The 18,894-nt window shown below is 41.9% G+C and overlaps 1 protein-coding gene and 1 long non-coding RNA gene across 4 annotated transcripts in view; one reads left to right on the top strand and one right to left on the bottom strand.

The window, feature by feature from the left end:
* The first annotated feature begins 2,184 nt into the window (after positions 1 to 2,184).
* Positions 2,185 to 18,894, top strand: part of GNAS (GNAS complex locus) — a 193,515-nt gene continuing 176,805 nt past the window's right edge. Inside the window, exon 1 of the mRNA XM_088154248.1 lies at positions 2,185 to 2,670. Coding sequence (XP_088010374.1) covers positions 2,430 to 2,670 — 241 coding nt within the window. The 5' untranslated portion in view covers positions 2,185 to 2,429. The remainder of the gene's footprint in view (positions 2,671 to 18,894) is intronic.
* The window catches only part of LOC148214274 (uncharacterized), a 45,905-nt gene continuing 45,478 nt past the window's right edge, over positions 18,468 to 18,894 (bottom strand). For all 3 annotated transcript variants that reach the window (XR_015798609.1, XR_015798611.1, XR_015798610.1), the window contains one exon: positions 18,468 to 18,840. This is a non-coding gene — a long non-coding RNA (uncharacterized LOC148214274). The remainder of the gene's footprint in view (positions 18,841 to 18,894) is intronic.

The following is an 18,894-nucleotide window of genomic DNA, read 5'->3' on the forward strand; positions in this document are numbered from 1 at the left end:
GTGACCACACAGATTTTCTCCATAGCGATCTATCCCTAACATGGTCTTCTAATGGTGCACCCATTGCCGCTGTAACTGAGTCCATCCACCTTGCTGCTGGTTGTCCTCTTCTTTTTTTTCTTTCCATCTTTCCCACCATTAGAGACTTCTCCAGAGTTAGATCTTCACATAATTTGAGCCTGGCCATTGATGCCTTGAGGGAGAACTCTGCGTTAATTTGTTTGATGATCCATTCGTTTGTGTCCTGGGCTGTCCATGGTATTCTCAAGAGTCTTCTCCAAAATGAAAGTTCAAAAGTGTTAATACTCTTCCTATCCTACTTCTTCAAAATCTAACTTTCCTTTCCACAGAGTGTCACAGGGAATACCATTGTTTGCATGTAAAAAGCTTGCTTACATTATGGTTATTTTGGTACAGTGGTGGCTGGGTGACTCATGATGCTCTAAGTCACTAGTAGAGAAATGACCATAGATAGATAGAATATAGAATGTCTTGTGGATACTCACTGTGACCTGCAGTATATTATCCTTTCCCATGCATAATCCAATGAGCCAGGAACTAACACATTTTCTTTTTCATCACTAATGCAGAAATGACCTAAGTTGCACAAACTCAGCCAGTTTGGCCATCTTAAGCTTCAATGTGTAGTGGAAATCCAGGCAACTGGGATAGTCAGTAAATCATAGTTTAGTAACTTACAACATCCAATGACAAAGTAAGATATTTGATCAAGCTACTTGAACCATCAAGTCTGTCCACAGCAGTCATTCTGGTTTCTTTAAATTGTTCCTTAGCACGAAGCTAAGTCAAGAATGACTGAAACAGAAAGAATACCTGAAAGATCACTTAGATCAAGCCCAAGGTTGTTTACGATCAATCTACCATGTGGAGACCAATTTGGAAATGACTGATCAACAGAGTCCAAAGACTTGTTGAAATAAAATTGCTTTAATCTGTTAAATATCCTCAGGGAAGAAAATAGAGACAATTCTCAAACAGCAAGAAGCTTGAGGGTCTGGATGCTGTCCCACCATGAAGAAGTGTAGATCAGTGTTTCTCAACGTTGGCAACTTTAAGATGTGTGGGCTTCTACTCCCAGAATTCCCCAGCCAGCATGGAAGTCCACACATCTTAAAGTTGCCAACGTTGAGAAACACTCGTGTAGATGCTGCAGTCAAAGAGCAGACTATATACCTAACTGATCATGGCAGATTGCAGAAGGTAAACAAGTCAGCCTTGGTTAGTACTTAGATGAAGGAAACCCAGAAGTGTTGGCTAGACCTGGCAGTTGAAAAAATTTCCTGAAAGAAGGCAGTTGCATATGATTTCTCTATTAATGCTAAGAAAACTGCATAAATTCAGTCAACAAGAATTAAGTTTTGGGGGGTTTCTTATATTGCACATTTTGAGGGTGAATTTCAATGCAACTAGCTTTTCTATATTTGTAAACTTTGTTTAACTACTTACATTAAAGAAAAATTAAGTTGTTGGGGTTGGGTGGGCCAAAAGATTATTACATAAATAAAAAAGTTTTTTTTTTAATTGCCTGGATTTTGAGGAAAGATTTAGAAATGGATATTGTTTTAGCAATATCCAAGACCTCAATCTATAGACAGCCTCAAAGTTCAAAGGAATGGTCTTTTAAAGACCAATTTTAAAGGGCACAAACAAAATTTAAGTATAGACTATTATTATAGATGTATCATTTATGGTTGGAAGAGCAATTAAACTTTTGTTCACTAGATTTGCTATACATCAGCTAAAAAGTTTTGCCCGAGAGATTAACCATGATTGTCTCATTGAAATCAAAAAGGTCATTCGTCCTTAATGCTGCCTTAATTCAGACTGGCTGGTGCCCAACTACGTGCATATATTTATTTCAATAACTCATTCTTCCCTCGCGCCAAGTTGTACTTAAGATCGTTGCGCGCGCTCTTGTCCCTTTCAAAAGTGCAGCAACGAAGTTAGTGCAGTAGACCGGGAAGAAAAAGATGAGAAAGGAGGGAGCAGCAGCTCTTAAAAGTTTAAATAAACCTAACGAAAGAAGCAAGAACAGTGTCACGGTAGGAAGTGACTTTTCGCCCTTCGATTTCTTCTGGAGAATACGGTAAATTCGTCTCAGTCACGTGTTTTGCGCTCGGACACACACACACACACACACATAAACTAACACCCAAATACCCCCACACACACACACTTACGCTCTAATTTGAAAGGGAGGAAATATGAACCAAAGAGGACCAGGACAAAATGCGTCCCTGAGATCGGAGGAAAACTTTCCACCCCTTTGAAAGTCGCCAAAGGGAGGATTAGCGGAGACCGCTGAAGCCCCCTTAGCGCGCGCGGAGCGGGTCGGGTCGGCAGAAGGCGCGACCCTCCGTCGCTCTCGGGACCCCTCCCGCGCGCCGCTCTCTCGCCCCCCCGGCAGCATGGGGATGTGCTACAGCCTCCGCTCTGGGAGAGACCACCTGCCCGTCCCCGCCTATCCCGCAGGCGGAGACGCGCCGGACCTGCAGGAACGCAGCGCCGCTGGCGGTCCGGCCGTGCGAGCCGCCAAGGAGAGCAGCAAAATCAAAGAGAAAGCGGATCGGAAGCGCAGCAAAAGCATCGACAAGTCCCTGAAAGCCGAGAAGAGGGAGTACAAACAGACGCACAGGCTGCTGTTGTTGGGTGAGAGCGAGCCGTGCGGGGAGGTACCGGTGGGTCGTGCGTGGCGGCGGCGGCTGGGTGCGCGGGCCGTCGGGGCGAGCAGCTTGGCTTCCGTCTCCGAACTCATCATCTACCTTTATACCTCACGGCACCCCCAACCTGGCGCCCTCTCGACGCGTTGGGTTGTAGCACCCGTCCCCCTCGGCCACTGCGGCAGGGATGGTCACAGGTGTAGCTCACGACGCCTCGAAGGCGCCACCTGTTTACCTTGTTTTTTCCCGCCTTTCTTTGCTTGCAATTCAGTTTTCTCCTCCTCCCCCCCCTTCTCTGGCTCCGAGGCCGGTGCCACATCAGACAGGAATCTCACTGTGCAAAGGGACGTTCTCTCCTTCGGCGTTTGCCTGTTGTGGGGTCGATATTAATATTGCTGGCGTTCCTGTTCCCTAACTCTCCCCCCCCCCCCGCATGTACACGCGAACTCCAAGACGTTTTGCAAAGACGATCCGGAAAAGGGAGGGTTCCGCTTATGTCCGAAAATTTGGGGGCCATAAAGAATGCTGTTGTTGCAACACGACTTTCTCCCGCCACACCCACGCGAAGGGGTGTCTCCGTGATCAGTAACTGAAAGAGTAGAGGATGATTAGCGCAGCCTACCCCCTTTAGGGCCACGTGGCCGGGAGGAGGGGAGTTGCCCCGGGACGCAGCTGGGGGGCGCCGGGTTGGGGAAGGTTCAGCTTAGCTGTTCAGAAAGTAACGCAGTGGATGATTGGCTAGGTTGCCTCTGGAGAGCGGCTGAAATCTAGAGACAGGAAGAGCTGTTGCCGGTCGCCTTTCCTTCTGCAGCGCCCGTGGGGATGTTCGGAGGGAGCGTGGCTTGAAGGAGGGCGACCTGGGCCGCCCGGAGTCCTTGGGAGTCGGGCGGCGCACAAATCAAATCAAATCTCAGAGGGAGAAAGGTTTTCTCTTGAGATCCACGGAGAGCCCTGGTGTGTGTTGGCAGTTGCTTCCTCCAGACTGGTGAAGTTGCTTCTTATGAAACGCTTTAATGGTTTATCTTGAATTAAAGCCTAGGGAGAGGAACTTTTCACCCCCTTTCCTCCCTGGCTCTGAGCGCCTCCGTGTTAGGAAGGAGCTAAACCGTGATTCCTCTCCCTTCTTGCTGATTATGAGGATCTGGGTGGGAATGGATTACAGTGATTATGAAAGGCAACCCTGCATTTTTCTCCTAATCTTTGCCAAAACATCTTTGAGTGGATACTAGAAGGCAATATCTGTAGCTCAGGATTGGACTGTGGAGTCCTTGATGCTCTCTGAGCACGGTTCTTTGCTTGCAGACATTTCGTTACCCAACTAGTAACATCAGTGCCAGTGAGGGTGGGCTTTGCTGCCTGTTTATATATACAGGTAGTCCTCGCTTAACAACGGTAATTGAGACCAGCAACTCCATCGCTGTTATAAAGCCATTGTTAGGCAAATCCCGCCTGATCACAGCATCCCCCAATCACGTGATCGCCATTTATGACCTCCTGCTGGCTTCCCCAGTGACTTTACTTGTCAGAAGCCGGCAGTGAAGATTGCAAATGGTGGGATGTTGTGACTGTCATAATTGTGATCCAGTTGTCAAGTGCCCAAATCACAATCACGTGACTGCGATGGCTGCAACTAGGAGGAACGGTCATAAGTCCCCTTGTTCAGTGCCATTGTAACTTCAAACGGTTGCTGAATGAATGGTCACTGAACAAGGACTACCTATAGTATCTTGCCCTGACAATTTTGGTGGGGGCATGCAAGCTACTATATATATACAGGCAACAAAACCCACAGGCAGCAAACAGGCAGCAAAAAAATTTATAACAGATTGCTGGGTCCTCATTGTATCATATGATTCATGTTAAAGGCCCTTCATTTTCATAATGAAAACAGTTAATATGAATTATGTTCTTCATATTAAATTAAATTTATTTGCTCTCTCTATTTCATTGTTTGCCAGTATCAATCAGCCTAGCGTAGCTTAAGATACATAATCTTGGTTTCGCTTAAGCTAAGCAGGGCTGGCCTGGTTAGCACTTGGATGGGATATCACCAGCAAATCCCATTGGAACAGACTGTTACCCTAAAGCAGTGTTTCTCAACCTCAGCAACTTTAAGACGTGTGGACTTCAACTCCCAGAATTCCCCAGCCAGTATGGGGAATTCTGGGAGTTGAAGTCCACATGTCTTAAAGTTGCTGAGGTTGAGAAACAGTGCCCTAAACTGAGATTTTTTTTTAAATCTTCCAGAATAAGCTGTTTTTGTATTGTTGCCAAGAAAACAGTATAGGCTTGTCTGTGTAGCCATGGGGAGTCAAGAATGACTTTAACCTTTTACTAAAAACATTTTCAGCTTTTACTGCAGATCAGTCCTAAACACATATATTTATACATCTTCCTACTGACTGTGCTAGTGGGAGTTAAAGATCCTGATCTGGGATCATTTTGCTTATTTATTTAATTTTTAAAAAATTATACCACTCCTTGATGGCTTTGAGTGGCTTACAAATGTACAAGAAAAACAATGTGAAAAAAATAGGCCTCCAAATCACATGTTTGGAAATATGGTAGGACTATTGATTGATTATGTGCCATGGAGTCAGCATCGACTCTTGGCAGACCACATAGATTTTCTCCATATTTAATGGTTAATATTAAATAAAATATTACTAAATATTTACTAAAATATTAGTTTTATTAAATGATTTGGGTAAGGCTAGTGGCCCTGGGTAATAATTGTCATTCCTGAAGCAAAATGTGGCCCTGTGCAGCAGAGTATTGATGCTACACCCTGAAGATCTGTGTTCAAACACCTGGCAGATTTTGTAGGATACGGACAGGCAATCTGAATACTACAGACAGTCTGAGAGCACATCTCTTCCCCCCTTGCCTTTACAGTCCAAGAAAGTAGGGAGGGTCCCTTCTGAGACCTTTTCCATACTCCCATTCCTTCTGTGGGCTAAGCTGCCTCTTATGTGACAGTTGCCTAGTCCACGGCTCTTCCTCCTGTCTCCCACGGTTATTCCCACATACCACACAAAGGCCTTCTGTGGGGTTTGTACAGCATGTGATTCCAGTTCAGAACTGGAAATCTGTCTTCATAGTTTTCATTTATGAGGCACTGAAATCTTGAAAGAGCTCCCCAACATAAGAAATCATATATTTTTACCATTTACTTGTGATAATGCATAAAACTGTGCAGTGGTGTTCACAGGGAGAGGAGAGGTCAAAAAAGGCAAGATGGTGGAAGTAGCATCATGATGCTGGCCCCACTTATACCTGTTGCAACCTTGTACCCTAAGCTCCACCCCTTTTAAGCATGCATGTGACCTGACACACAGAAAAGGGCTTGCATTATGATGCTGCTTCCACAACATAGACTTTTTTGACCCATCCACACTCCTGATGCTGTTGAATAGTACCTATTTCCTGAAAAAACTGCTTCCTTCTTACATATATATAAAGAGAAAAAGAATGGTTTATTACAGTCATAGACAGCACAAGCAAAATATAATTCCACAATACAAAAAGTTAATACAAAATCAATAAAAGTGCTTATAAATATAATGCATAAACAATCAACTGAATAAACAAATATGGCTAAAATAGGTGATCAACAGAGCCAAACAAGAAATATCTCAGAGCTACTTAAAGGTTGTGCCGTACTGTATAGAGAGTGGAGCAATATTTAGCAATGTTCAGCAAAATAGAGTCAGATTGATCTGATGATAACAACTAGAGGTAAAAGGAGCCAGAACAAGCAGGACACTGACTAAAAGTGGTGATAATGCCTCCTCTGATATAGATAATACTGATCTATATACACCCCAGTGACTTCTAGTAGCTTCCTGTGTTCCTAAAGGTAACTGGACAGACACCATTTCATCTCCCATCCAAGGCTTCTGGAAGCTCATATTTCAGCCAAAAGTGAAAGACAGGGGCATATGTCTCATTTTAGAGCACATGCATTACACATAGAAGATCCTATGTTCAGCCCCTGGCATGCCCAAGAGGGGCTAGAAAATTTGGGGGAATTGTGGTCAATCATTGTAGACAATACTGCTGGGCAGGGCTTGGGTTTCGTTTCCATAAGGAACGTGGGGCACAAATGTAGCATACATCTGTGACTCTTTAAAGCAGCCACTTCTTTTCCCAGCATAGTATAGCCATGTCTTTTCCTGAGATCATGTAGCAGCTGTAGAGGACTCTACCTTTTTGGAATCAAATTCAAAGCCCCAACAGACAACAGGGGCCTGGATGAGCTTTTCCTGTGTCTTCTGCTACCACGTGTACTGATCCAAAAATATAACATGAGACCTCTGCATGTGCACTCCTCTTTTGTATATTCTAATGAAGTGCTTCTCTTTTCTTCCTTTCCATTCATATTCATAAAGCTGCATTGTGGATACAGAACTGAATCAGTCTGAATGCCAGATGTGGGGCTCCACCTAGCCAGAGCGGGAGTGGGCAGATGATCTCCAGGCATGGAGCTTTTGAAAGAGAAGCCCCACCCTCTAGCATCATCACTTCATTTCATTCAAAAGAACTAGGAAGTGATGCTGTTTGCCTCCTCCTGCATGCAGAAACCCTGTACTTCTTCACCAGAATATTGTTTTTTCTTCAAAGGGAAAGAACGTAATCTAGCTAAATACTGACTTGTTAGCTTCTACGATGGACAAAGATGTTGAATGTAGCAGCCTTGATGCAGGCTTGTCATGTGATGATGGAACATATCTTGTTTATTTTCAGTTGGGGCAAGTTTTGCAATCTGCTGGACCAGTTCCTCTCCTGTGGTTTGGCACCAAGCCTTTTGGAAGGCCTTGTAAGACAAGGCTGCTGAAACTTGGAAATACCAGCAATTTCCAAGCAAATGCTGTCTATGTTCCCACCTGTCCTGGATACTTAATGACCTCTCCATAAAGTTCAAAACAAAAGGCCCTAGGGAAAGGGAGAGGCTTCATCTTCTTCAATTTGTTTAAGTCTTCTGTTTGTCTTCACTGATAAAAAACAATTTGGAGAATATATGTCAGTTATTTAGTTATGTTGCTTGTATCACCACTATTTTGCCATTCTGGTAGTAGCTTAGAAGAGCTACTGCATAAGATTCTCTGTTGTGTTATCTAAAAAGGTTGCTAACTCTGTCATAGTTTGGGAGGATGGATCTGATTTCCAGCATAAACAAATGGCTATGTTGACTTGGATTGTAGGGAAGGTTTTTAAGACCAGTGCATTCCCAGATTAAATCCTGGTCTACTTAACAATACACAATGATAACAGGAGAAGAAGAAAGGTATGTGTAGTCTTATAACTACTTGGAGTTAATAGATTGGCCATCAGTGATCATGTTTAGTGCAACTTAGAGATGCTGAAGTTATCTAAAATACATTGAACCACAAATTTATAGAGTTTGAGGGAGCCATTTAGGCCAACCCCTTGCTCACTGTAGGAATCTTCCCAGCAGATTATTGTCTAGCCTCCACTTGAATACATCCTTCTGAGTAATTGATACTATTGTTGAATTGTTTTCATTTGAAGTCACTTGTCCTGTACAGGTACTCCTTGTTTAATGAACACTTGTTCAGTAACTGTTTGAAGTTACGACAGCACTGAACAAGTGGTACTTATGACCGGTCCTCAAAGCTGCAGGGTCCCCGTGGCCATGAGATCACAATCTGGGTGCTTGGCAACCAGCTCACACTTACAATGGTTGCAGCGTCCCACGGTCATGTGATCGCCATTTACAACCTTCCCTGCCAGCTTTCCACAAGCAAAGTCAATGGGGAAGCCGACAGGGAAGATTGCAAGTCGCTTTGGTAAGTCACTCGCACCCTCCCCGCCTGGCAGCAGCCCCCCCCAACCCCCCCCCCGTGCTTGCACCATACCTCATGGGCCCCTTGCGCACCCTCCCTGCCCAGCAGCAGCCTCATAGGCCACTTGCACACCCTCTCCTACCTGGCAGCAGCCACCCCCACTCCGTCATGCCACGCCTAATGGGCCACTTGTACACCCTCCTTGGCCTGGCAGCAGCCACCCTGGCCCTGCTGTGCCCCCGCTGCTCCTTATCTGCCTGCCAGCCTGCTTGCAAGCCACCTGGGACTCACAATGATCCACAATCCTCACTTAATGATGGCATCACTAAGTGATGCGGTCATGTGACATCACACTTTATGACCACATCACTTAGCAACAGAAATTCTGGTCCCAGTTACCATCATTAACTGAAGACTACCTGTAACTTAAATCTAGTATTTTGTCTCCTGCATTCTGCAGCTCTTGAACAATTAATACCTTTCAGTTTTTGAAGAGAGTGCTAACATATCTTTTCTCTCCTCTACTCAATGTGCTCTCCTCAAGGCTACTCATGTCCATATTCTTACGTCTTTCTCCACTGAACTTAATTTCTACTCCTCAATGATCATCATTGCATCTGAAGTTGTCCCCATTTGTTTGAATCCTTCATAAATTGTAGCAGGGTCTGACCAATGCAGAACAAGTGGAACTATTTGGAAGCTACATGAGTGTTATTGATGCATCCAAAAATGTCATATGCAATGCAAAATTCATCACTTCAGGACATTTTTCCAACCTATCAACATAATTTTGAAATGTATTTTTGTTTTCTAGGATATTAGCGGTGTAACCCAATTTTGTGTCATTTTTCTAAATGTCATGAGCATTCCTTCCACTCTTCATCCAAGTCATTAATAAACACAGACTCACAGAGTCATAGAATTGGGTATGCCCTTAGAGTCCATCTAGACCAACCCCAGTAGGATTCGCTGAGTATCTCTGGTAGATGACCTTCCAGCTTCTGAAGATCTCCAACAAAGAAAATCTCACCACTTTATGTAGCAGCTTGTTGCACTGATTGACAGTTTATACAGTCTGGAAGTTCCTCCTGACATCTAGTATGAACCTCCTCCCTTGTAGTTTTAACCTGGAGGTTCTGGTCCAGCCCTGTAGGGCAACAGACAGTAGATCTGCTCTCTGTTCAGTGGGACAAGTGTTCAGATATTTGAAGACTGCTACCATATCTCCCCTCAATTGTCTCTTCTGGAGGCTAAACATACCCAGACACCATTTGGGTAGCTGTTCTCTGAACTCCTCCAATTTTGTCATTGCCAATTTTTGAGCAAGACACAGTATTCCAACAAATTACTTGAAACAATTATTTGCTGTGATCCAGAATCTCTGCTCCTGCTAATGTACCTTCATATAGAATTTGACTTTTTATCAACTGTTTCATGCTGCTGGCTTGAGTTTAACTTGTGGTTGAGAAGGTCATCCAGATCCTTCTCACACGTATTACACCAAGCCAGGTCTCCCTCATCCGATCCTTGTGCCTTTCACTTTTTCTAACCAGATGCAAAACTTCACTTTTCCCTTGATTAAATTCCATTCTGTTCATTTCAACCCACTACAAGTATTAATCATTTTGAAGCCTCTCTCTTTTCTTTAAATTATTAGCCAGACATCCCTTTGTGTCATCTGCAGACTTGATAAGCATCCCCCCAACTCCTTCATCCAAGTCATTAATAAAAATGTTGAACAGCAGAAGCCCAGGACACCCCACTAGATACTTCCCTCTAAGGTAAAATGGAGCCATTAACAACCACTCCTTGGGTTCTATCATTCAGCCAGTTGTGAGTCCATCTAACAGTAGTATCATTTAGCTTGTTGAAGAATACAAACCTCAGGAATCAATCTTGTGATACTCCATTCAGTATCTCATTTCAGTTGACAAGGAATGTTTGAACGTGGTTTTGAGTCAGTAATATCTACTTTCATGCCATTCAGCCTATACATTATTACTTTGGTATTCAGAATATTACGTTTTGCTGAGATCAGGATATATTACATTTATAACATTCCCATAAAACTACGGATGTTATCGTAGTAAGTACCTTAGAAAATGAGTTAAGACCAGACTTGCAAGAGTTGTTCTTGACAAATCCATGCTGTCTACTGCTAAATACTACATTATTTTCAAGGTGTTTACAGACTGAACTCTTCATGAAGTGCTTTAGAATTTTTCTAGTTATTGATGTCAGACTGTGTGCCTTGTAGTTCCTTGGATCCTCTGTTCTCCTCTTCTTTAATACAGGGACAACATTTGCCTTCCCTTATTTATCTGGCACTTTACCATTCTCAGGATTTTTCAAAGATAATGCCTAAAGTTTCAGCCAGGCTATCAGCATGAATTCCTTCATTACCCTAGGGTACAGTTTATTTGGCCTTGGAGATCTAAGCTCCAACAGAGCAGATACTCATTTACCATGTTTCTTTCAGTCTCGGATGTCAATCCTGCTCTTCACAGTTGTCTGATCAAACATGTACCCTCTTGCTTAAGGAGCTGAGTTGGAGTAAGAGTTGAGTAGCTCAGCCTTTTCTTTGTTCATGATTCGCATTTTGTTGTCTTCTCTGATATTGGTAAATGGAGTCTGTTATCTTCTTTTAACTTTGAACATATCTGAAGAAGGCCATCTTGTTGTTCTTAGCACTCATCCTTGATGACCTGTCTCTCAGCTCTTTGTATGGACATATTGGCTTTTTTCTCCTGTTTTTCATTTTCTTCCTCATTAGAATTGTTTAGAAATATACATTTAGGATCCCTTTTATAATAATTCCCACCCCTCAAACTCCTTTTCCCACAAGCTTCTCCTGCCATAGCATCCTGCTTATTATTGTTCTAATTTTATTAAAATCCACTTTTTTGAAGTCCAGCATACACATTTGATTACACTTAGTTTTTATTTCCCTTGAAATCAGTATGTTCAACTTTACACAATCACTTTCTTCCAATGTTACTGCTATTTCTAATTCCTCAACTTATTCCAATTGGGAAATATCAAAATTTGTATCCTCCTCCTTTTTCAAACAGGTGACAAGAAAAAAATGATAACAAACAAAAGTGTAGCCGTTAACAAACTTGATTTCTTTTGGAAAGAGTTACCAGTTCTGTGCTAGAAAAATCCAGAGAGCCATTAGAAAGCAACATGAAGTTGTAGTTATCTATACCTTTACTACCATTCATACTTGTCCAGATTTTTGCAACCCAGGTCTGGTAGGCCTAGTTGTATAAAGTCCAATAAAAATGCTGGTCAGTGGTGGTATGGATGAAGCTTGGTGGTGATATTCCCACACTGCATGGAGAAGTTCCCATTTAATCCCCAGCATAATTTTTTGACAGAGAGAAAAAGAACTTATCCTTAAACTTCAGAGCACAAGGCTTCAAATTAGAGCATTTACAGTGACTTTATATATTTCCTGGGCTGTCACCAGTCATATATATAAGTGGTTTCAACCTCCAGTTGGGTTGGACTACAATTTCACCATCTCTAGCTAGCAGACTGTGAAATGCTGACTTAGGGACTCTTTTGGTAACATCCAAAGAGGAATACAGAAGAAAGATAGCAGCTGTGGGTAGATACAAGATACCATTAGCCCAAATTTCCCTCCTCAGTATATTAGTTTAGGTATTAACATTTTTTCAGTAGTATCCAGTGCTGTTGCATGTTGCCAGCAAATCCCCCAAAAATGAATGTGGTGTTGTAGATTGGGTTTGAGGATGAGGGCAGACTCGGGCAAAAGGTAAGAGAATTCCTGTCACTAGGGATGATGATGTTGATGACAATGCATTAAAAAAAGGTTTTGAGATAAGTAGTTAACCAAAAGCAGAAAATCCAGCCACTTCTGCCAAGGTAAACAATTTTCTTATCTTACTGTACCCTTAGATTTATGACACTGTGCCTCATTCCCATGGTTCTTTTTTCTGTACTACCTTATAGTATCTTATATCTTATCCTATCTCTGTATCTTATCCTATCTCCTACCTTAACTCCTTAATTTTGGCCCTATTCTTTCTTTTACTTACAGTACTTTTATTCTATCCCTGACCATTTGTGGGCCTAGATTAGGTTCTTTGTTCTTAGGTGTTGCAATACAACATCTGAATTTGTAGTCAGGAGCTTGGCCTGCTTGTGGGTAGAACCTTGAGGGTTTGCACAGACCCCTTTCTACTCCTGCTTGGCCTACCACTCTGGGCCCTCTTAAATGACTGCCAGTGACCTGACCTTTGTCTGGAGTGGTTGTCACCACTTTGAGCACCTTCTTTTGCCAGCATTCTGAACTTCACCTGGTGAGAGCTGGCATTCTCTAAGCAGCTCCACCACCATTGCTGGTCTCCACCACTGATGCCACTCTGCTACTGCTGCCAACATCCCTACTCTCTTCTTCAAGGATTCAACTCTTTCTCTCTGTCTTACTTCTTGATGCTCCTTTCTGACTCATCTTTCTACCTTCTCTTTTCCTATGACCCTATCACACTGATGGGAACAGCCAAGCTCTTTTTAAAGATGAAGGGGGCCTTAAAAATAAAGAGGGAAGGAGGGGCATGTTTTCACCACCATGCATCCTTCCTTCCACATGCAAACTTGCATATAAATGTGTTTTGGAACTGGTTCACATTTTCAGGTCATGAGGCATTCATTCACTTTAGGCATGCTTGTTTTGTTGGTTTTATGTCAAACCCTTTTTGTTCTCCAAGCTGCATCAGTAAACCAACTTCAGTAATTGCCTTAGAAATAATTTTTAAAAGTCTCCAAAGAGTCTGATGTCCACTATAAAAATAAATGTAACTATAATTTAAATTTAAGCCAGCTTTTCCTAATCTGGCACCCTCCAGCTGAGTTAGGACTATTTATTTATTTTATTTATTATTTATTTATTATTAAATTTGTATGCCACCCATCTCCCCTCAATGGGTGACTCTGGGCAGCTCACAGTTAAAATCAAAAACCCCATCAACAATTAAAAATACCCCATAAATAGTTAAAATAAATTAATCCATTAAAAATCAAGTATAAAAAACAAATCCTGTACATAAATACTATAGCTGCTGATGCACATTGAATGGGAGGCCCATCAAGAAACCCCAAAGTTGTAGACTAACTTGAGAAACATCCTGGAAGAAGCAGCAGGAGCAGCAATTCATTTCCATATTGTTGCCAAGAAAACAACCTGTATCTCCATGTAATCACCAAAAGCTGAGTTTAATTTGAGAGAAACATAAATAAAATAATAACCTCTACAAGCAGATATCTGTCTTCCACATGAATCATCAAAAATGTTTAGGTCATCCACTGTTCTTTCTTTTTATTCCCCCTACCCTGCGCCTATTCAATTGATCTGCTTTGTTTGATTTCTGTTTGTAAAGCACACCCTTTGGCCAATGCTAGGAGGCAACTTACAAACAAGGCAAGGATTTGTAAAAACAATAAATAATGTTTTTAAAAACAGCAGTATTGGAATACCTATCACAGGGCACTCAGAAATAATCTTGCATGTAGGGTGAAGGGAAGATATTTTTATGCAGTTTTGCTTTGAATGTTGATTCAGCTCATTCTTATAGGATTGATTTATTAAATCAATTCTTTCATTAAATCACTTTTAATCTGGCTGTAGTGATAGTGTAAATAATACAGAATTATTTTTTATTTCCACAGTATTTTTATAATTTAGATAAAATATATGTAAAACAGCTATTTCCTTCCTCCCTCCCTCCCTTTCGAATTACATTAAAGCTCACCATTTCTCTTGGCTTCTGCAGACACCTTCCAACATTTGGGATACTAGTAAAGGTGGCAGGATGTGGAATTACTGATTTACAATCCAATCCACAAAAATCCAGCCATATCTAGATTTCTGTAAAGGTGCAGTATGGGAAACATGTTCAAATTGTTCTTTTGTTCCTGTGAGCTCTAGAGTGAAGAATCAGTAACCACTTTCACAAACTGACCTTTTTGACTTAGTGTGTCATGAAAATACCATCAACATTTTCTCTTAGTCTCTTTGCAGCCATGACAGAGAGGGAGGGAGGAAAAGCTGGGCAAGGTCAGGCTGACCCAAGTTCAAGTTCAAGTTGGCAAGGCCCAATACATACAAGTGGTCATAGGTTTGATCTGTTTTTTTATCTGGGGCAGTTGTAATGTAAGGACATTACTGTCAGTCCTTTCTCAAGGTCAGATCACTGTCTGGTTGCTTTTTGGCTTGCTGGTGCTGCCCCCCTCCCATAGGGAGGTTGGATCTATTAGATTGGTCGGCCCCAGGTGACTAATGGATCCTGATGGGTCTCAGAGAGAACTTGGGATTTTTCCTGGGGATCTGATAGGCAGTTCAGCCAAGGTTTGGATTGTTCCTATGCAGCCTCTCCATGTTTGTCGATCCCATAAGATTCACTGGTTTTCTGAGGAGTTTTGGGAGATGAAACAATAGAACAGATGCCTAGAATAACAGTGGAGAAAGACGAAAAGTGAACCTGACTGAGCGCATGTAAGAGTCCACATTGGGGATAACACTGAGTCAAATTATTTTTCTGCTCTTAATTGTAGTGACACTGTTCAAAGTGGCACATTCCTTGCTGGGGAGGAATAGGCCACGAAAGTATCTACAAGGCCATTGTGAGGAATACTGTAGGCATGTGGTCAATAAAGTTCCTTGGATCCATTCTGAAGTATGTGTGGTATGTCCCTTCCTCAGGAAGCCATTTCTGGTTCCAACAGCTCTGGCCAATTTTTATCCAGCCTCCAACCATCTCTTTTGGGTATGTTTGTTGAGATTTGGGTCAGATTGCAGCTTTAGAAGGTCTTGGAAGAAGGGGATTATCTAGGCCTATTTCAGTGTGATTGAGTAACTGTAAGAGAAAGGCATACACTGTTAGCCTGCTCTTGACTGACACCAAAACTACTCAGAGCTGGACCTGGTTAGTACTTAGATTGGACCCTGCCAGAACATGTTGTTGGCTAGACTGGAAGTTGGGGATAAAAGACCCATTGGAAAAAGACAGTGGCAAATCAGTTCCATATTGTTGCCACATCAATTACATAGGCGTATTCACATAGTCAGCAGGAGTTGAGCTCAACTCACAGGACACTTGACTTTTTATCCTGACAATTAATACAATGAGCTAGTTCCCTTTTGGGGATTCCATAGACCCCTAATTTTTCATCTGCCATTGTGATTTCCCCAATTTTCATGTCTTGATTGCAGATCAGTAATTGTTGCTGATCTAGAAATTGTTTGTTGAAGGATAAATTAGAACATACATCTACTCGGGGGAGGTCAATTCTACTTCTAGCAGTTTGGCTTTGTCATCTAGAAAATTATCCTCCTTACTTTCCTGCTTTTTGAAATTTTCAGAGTAGAATGATCAGCAGAAGAAATAATTGCTGGGAAGAGTTGTCTTTTGGTTTTATATATTTCAAAGGAGTGTCATTCTTAGAATCTTCCAGACTATATATCATTACTCTCTATTATGGAACTGTGTGAAATAAAACTAGGTAAAATAGCTCTTGCTCTAAGAGAAAACAATGTAGATAGAAGGAAGAATTTAAAGCTTATAATTCACCTTGGTTCAATGGTAGCCATCACTATTCCAAATACTATATAAAGCATTCAAGCTGGAGGAACTAAAATTACCTTTGCTGTTTGTGGCAGCTGTGTTTTTGGCCAACCAGTGTGCGTGCTTTCAGCCTTATCTTTCAAGCTAAACATGCTAAAAATAAGTTTATGGTACTCATCATAGAATGATTACGTGAGTGCCCATAGAAAGATAACTGAGGGTATGTTTGCATGTTTTGCTTATCACTTGGATTTTTAAATGATCAGTGGATCATCCTTTGCAAGCAAAATCCTATATATTTCTGTTCAAAAGTAAGTACAGTGGACTTACTGATCCAGCTAAGAGTGTACAAGATTGCAGCACTACTTGGTAGTGTAACACATTAATAAATTTACTGATTGGAGATTTTTCATACCTTTATTGGAATTATTCCCACAAGAATTATGTAGGGGTGTAAGAGCATGAAAATGGACACAAACTAGATAAACATTGTAATGAAAATTTAAAGAAAATGTAAAAAAGCGCTTCCATAACACGTGATGTTCAATGTTTCTCTTTCGAGCATTCTAATCGGTTCATTCAAGAACTTGGGGCCAAGAAGGAAAAGCTGCCAATGGCTTAATGCACTTCTCCATTCATAGGGAGTTACTATAGTAGAGGAAGGCAATGTAACTTGGTAAGTTATGTACTCAACCACATGTAGTTAATAATATTATTTGAAATGTAAACTTCCTTGTCTGAAGAATAACTTTTTTCACCTCGTTGAATTGCACAAAAGACACTTCTCTCCCTTCGCCCTCTGAATACACTTTGGCACTGATCCCTCCTGGAAATTATACAGGGCATGTGTCTTAAATGTTGACTTTGATGCCTTGCCTGGTAATGTCTTTCCAAGGAAGTACTGTACTCTAAGAAGGCTCTCAGCAAGAAGCCAAATCTTGCTGTCTGGCTTTAGTTTTAAGAAAAGAAAGAGGAAGGGAGATATAACTCAGAAGATTAGTAATTGAAAATGAAATCTTCCCTTTTGGGTGCTTTGTAAGGGTAGATTTATGCAAGACTTTTTAAAAAGCACTCTAAATAATAGGCAGTGAATCTCTCTGTTGCAAGGAAGTTAAGGATGGGTTAGCTGTGGCTTCTAAAGAAAACAAGGACTGGGAGATGGACAAGAAAGAAGGATTTACTTGTGCAAACCCAGCCAAAAAGCTTTCCTTTGCTTAACAGACTTGTGAAGGTTGTCAATGCGAGGATTGGTTACAAGGTTACTTTTTCATCACCGTTGTAACTGCAAACAGTGCTAAACAAGACAGTTGCTAAACGAGGACTATATAAAAAGGAGACTCAGGAGAGAAAGAAGGAAGAGAGGAAAATATAGTGGCCAATTTTGCTAGCTTAACAAGGAATGTCCAAAGGAGTCTTCTGGTGACTTTCATTTGGTTGGCTAATTGAGGCTCTTGAATGTAGCCCCCACCGCCACGCAACTCCACAAGATCAAGAAATTTAGGATGACACAGAATTCAGTAAGAGACCTTTAATGCTAGTCCGAGGGTAAATACAGAATCTTGGAAACTCTAAGAGGAATTTCCCAGACTCAGTTATAGTGAGAGCCAGTTTGGTGTAGGGGTTAAGGTACCAGGCTAGAAATCAGTCCTGCCTTTGGCACAAAGCCAGTTGGGTGACCTTGGGCCATTTTCTCTCTCTCTATCTGGATTAAATTGCCATTTATGAGACTCAGCTACTGTCTTTTTATCATTTTAAGTCTACTCTCCTTCTTCCATTCTCTTCTCAGCCTCCTCATAATCTCTCACAAGCGCCCATATTTTTTCTCCTTCATGGGCAGGGTATGCTTCTTGGAACCCTTGTCTAGGCAGTGTGCTACTGAAACGGAGGAACAATCTTTGTTTTTTAGTCCCCCCCCCCATTTGCAAGAAACACATTAGAAAATATATTAAAGTATATACTAACGTAAAAGCTTGAATGCCCCGTGAATAAGAATAAGTTTGCTTACCTCTTTTCTTTATAACATATAACATTTACCAATAACTTCCTCAGGAAAACAGCAATGTTTGTAACAAGCCATCCTAGCATCCAAAAAGTAAATAAGTTGTGTTGTTTACCCCCCTACAGACATACAGCCTTGTGAAAAAGAAAGTACACCCTCTTTCAGTTCTATGGTTTTATGTATCAGGACATAATAAAAATCATCTGGTCCTTAGCAGTTCTCAGAAGTAGGTAAATACAACCTCAGATGAATGACTGTACATGCCAAGAACTTCCCTTCCCTTCCCTTCCCTTCCCTTCCCTTCCCTTCCCTTCCCTTCCCTTCCCTTCCCTTCCCTTCCCTTCCCTTCCCTTCCCTTCCCTTCCCTTCCCTTCCCTTCCCTTCCCTTCCCTTCCCTTCAGCATTAGAAATGATCCATTTTTTTATTTGTACCATTATATCACATCTTTCTTCTGTGAGGATCACAAGACATTTCCCAGGCAGTCTCACATGGAGACATGGATCTGCTTCCTTGTCCCAGCACAAGGATGGCTCACTGTTTCCAGAGCACGTCTTCATGCCTCCACCTTCGTATCTCAGCATCCTCTTGCAGCAGAGACCGCCCAAGGACAACTTAAGGCATTGTGGCTCCATTTGGTTCTACTGGTTTCCTGTGGGACCTTCCCCTTGAATCTGGTCCCTGATCTCTTCACCCACCATCAGTCCTCTTCTGGCTGCAAGGATGACTGGAACTCTGGTTTCTGCAGCTGCTGTTATGCTGCCACCTAGTGGCCAAGATGCTGAACAATCAGTCTGTCAATCTACAGAGTCCAAAGCCC

This window comes from Python bivittatus, unplaced genomic scaffold, assembly GCF_059951505.1.
Source record: "Python bivittatus isolate LINGU-HERP-01145 unplaced genomic scaffold, Pbiv_v1 ctg000700_np1212, whole genome shotgun sequence".
In the NCBI taxonomy this organism is placed as follows: domain Eukaryota; kingdom Metazoa; phylum Chordata; class Lepidosauria; order Squamata; family Pythonidae; genus Python; species Python bivittatus.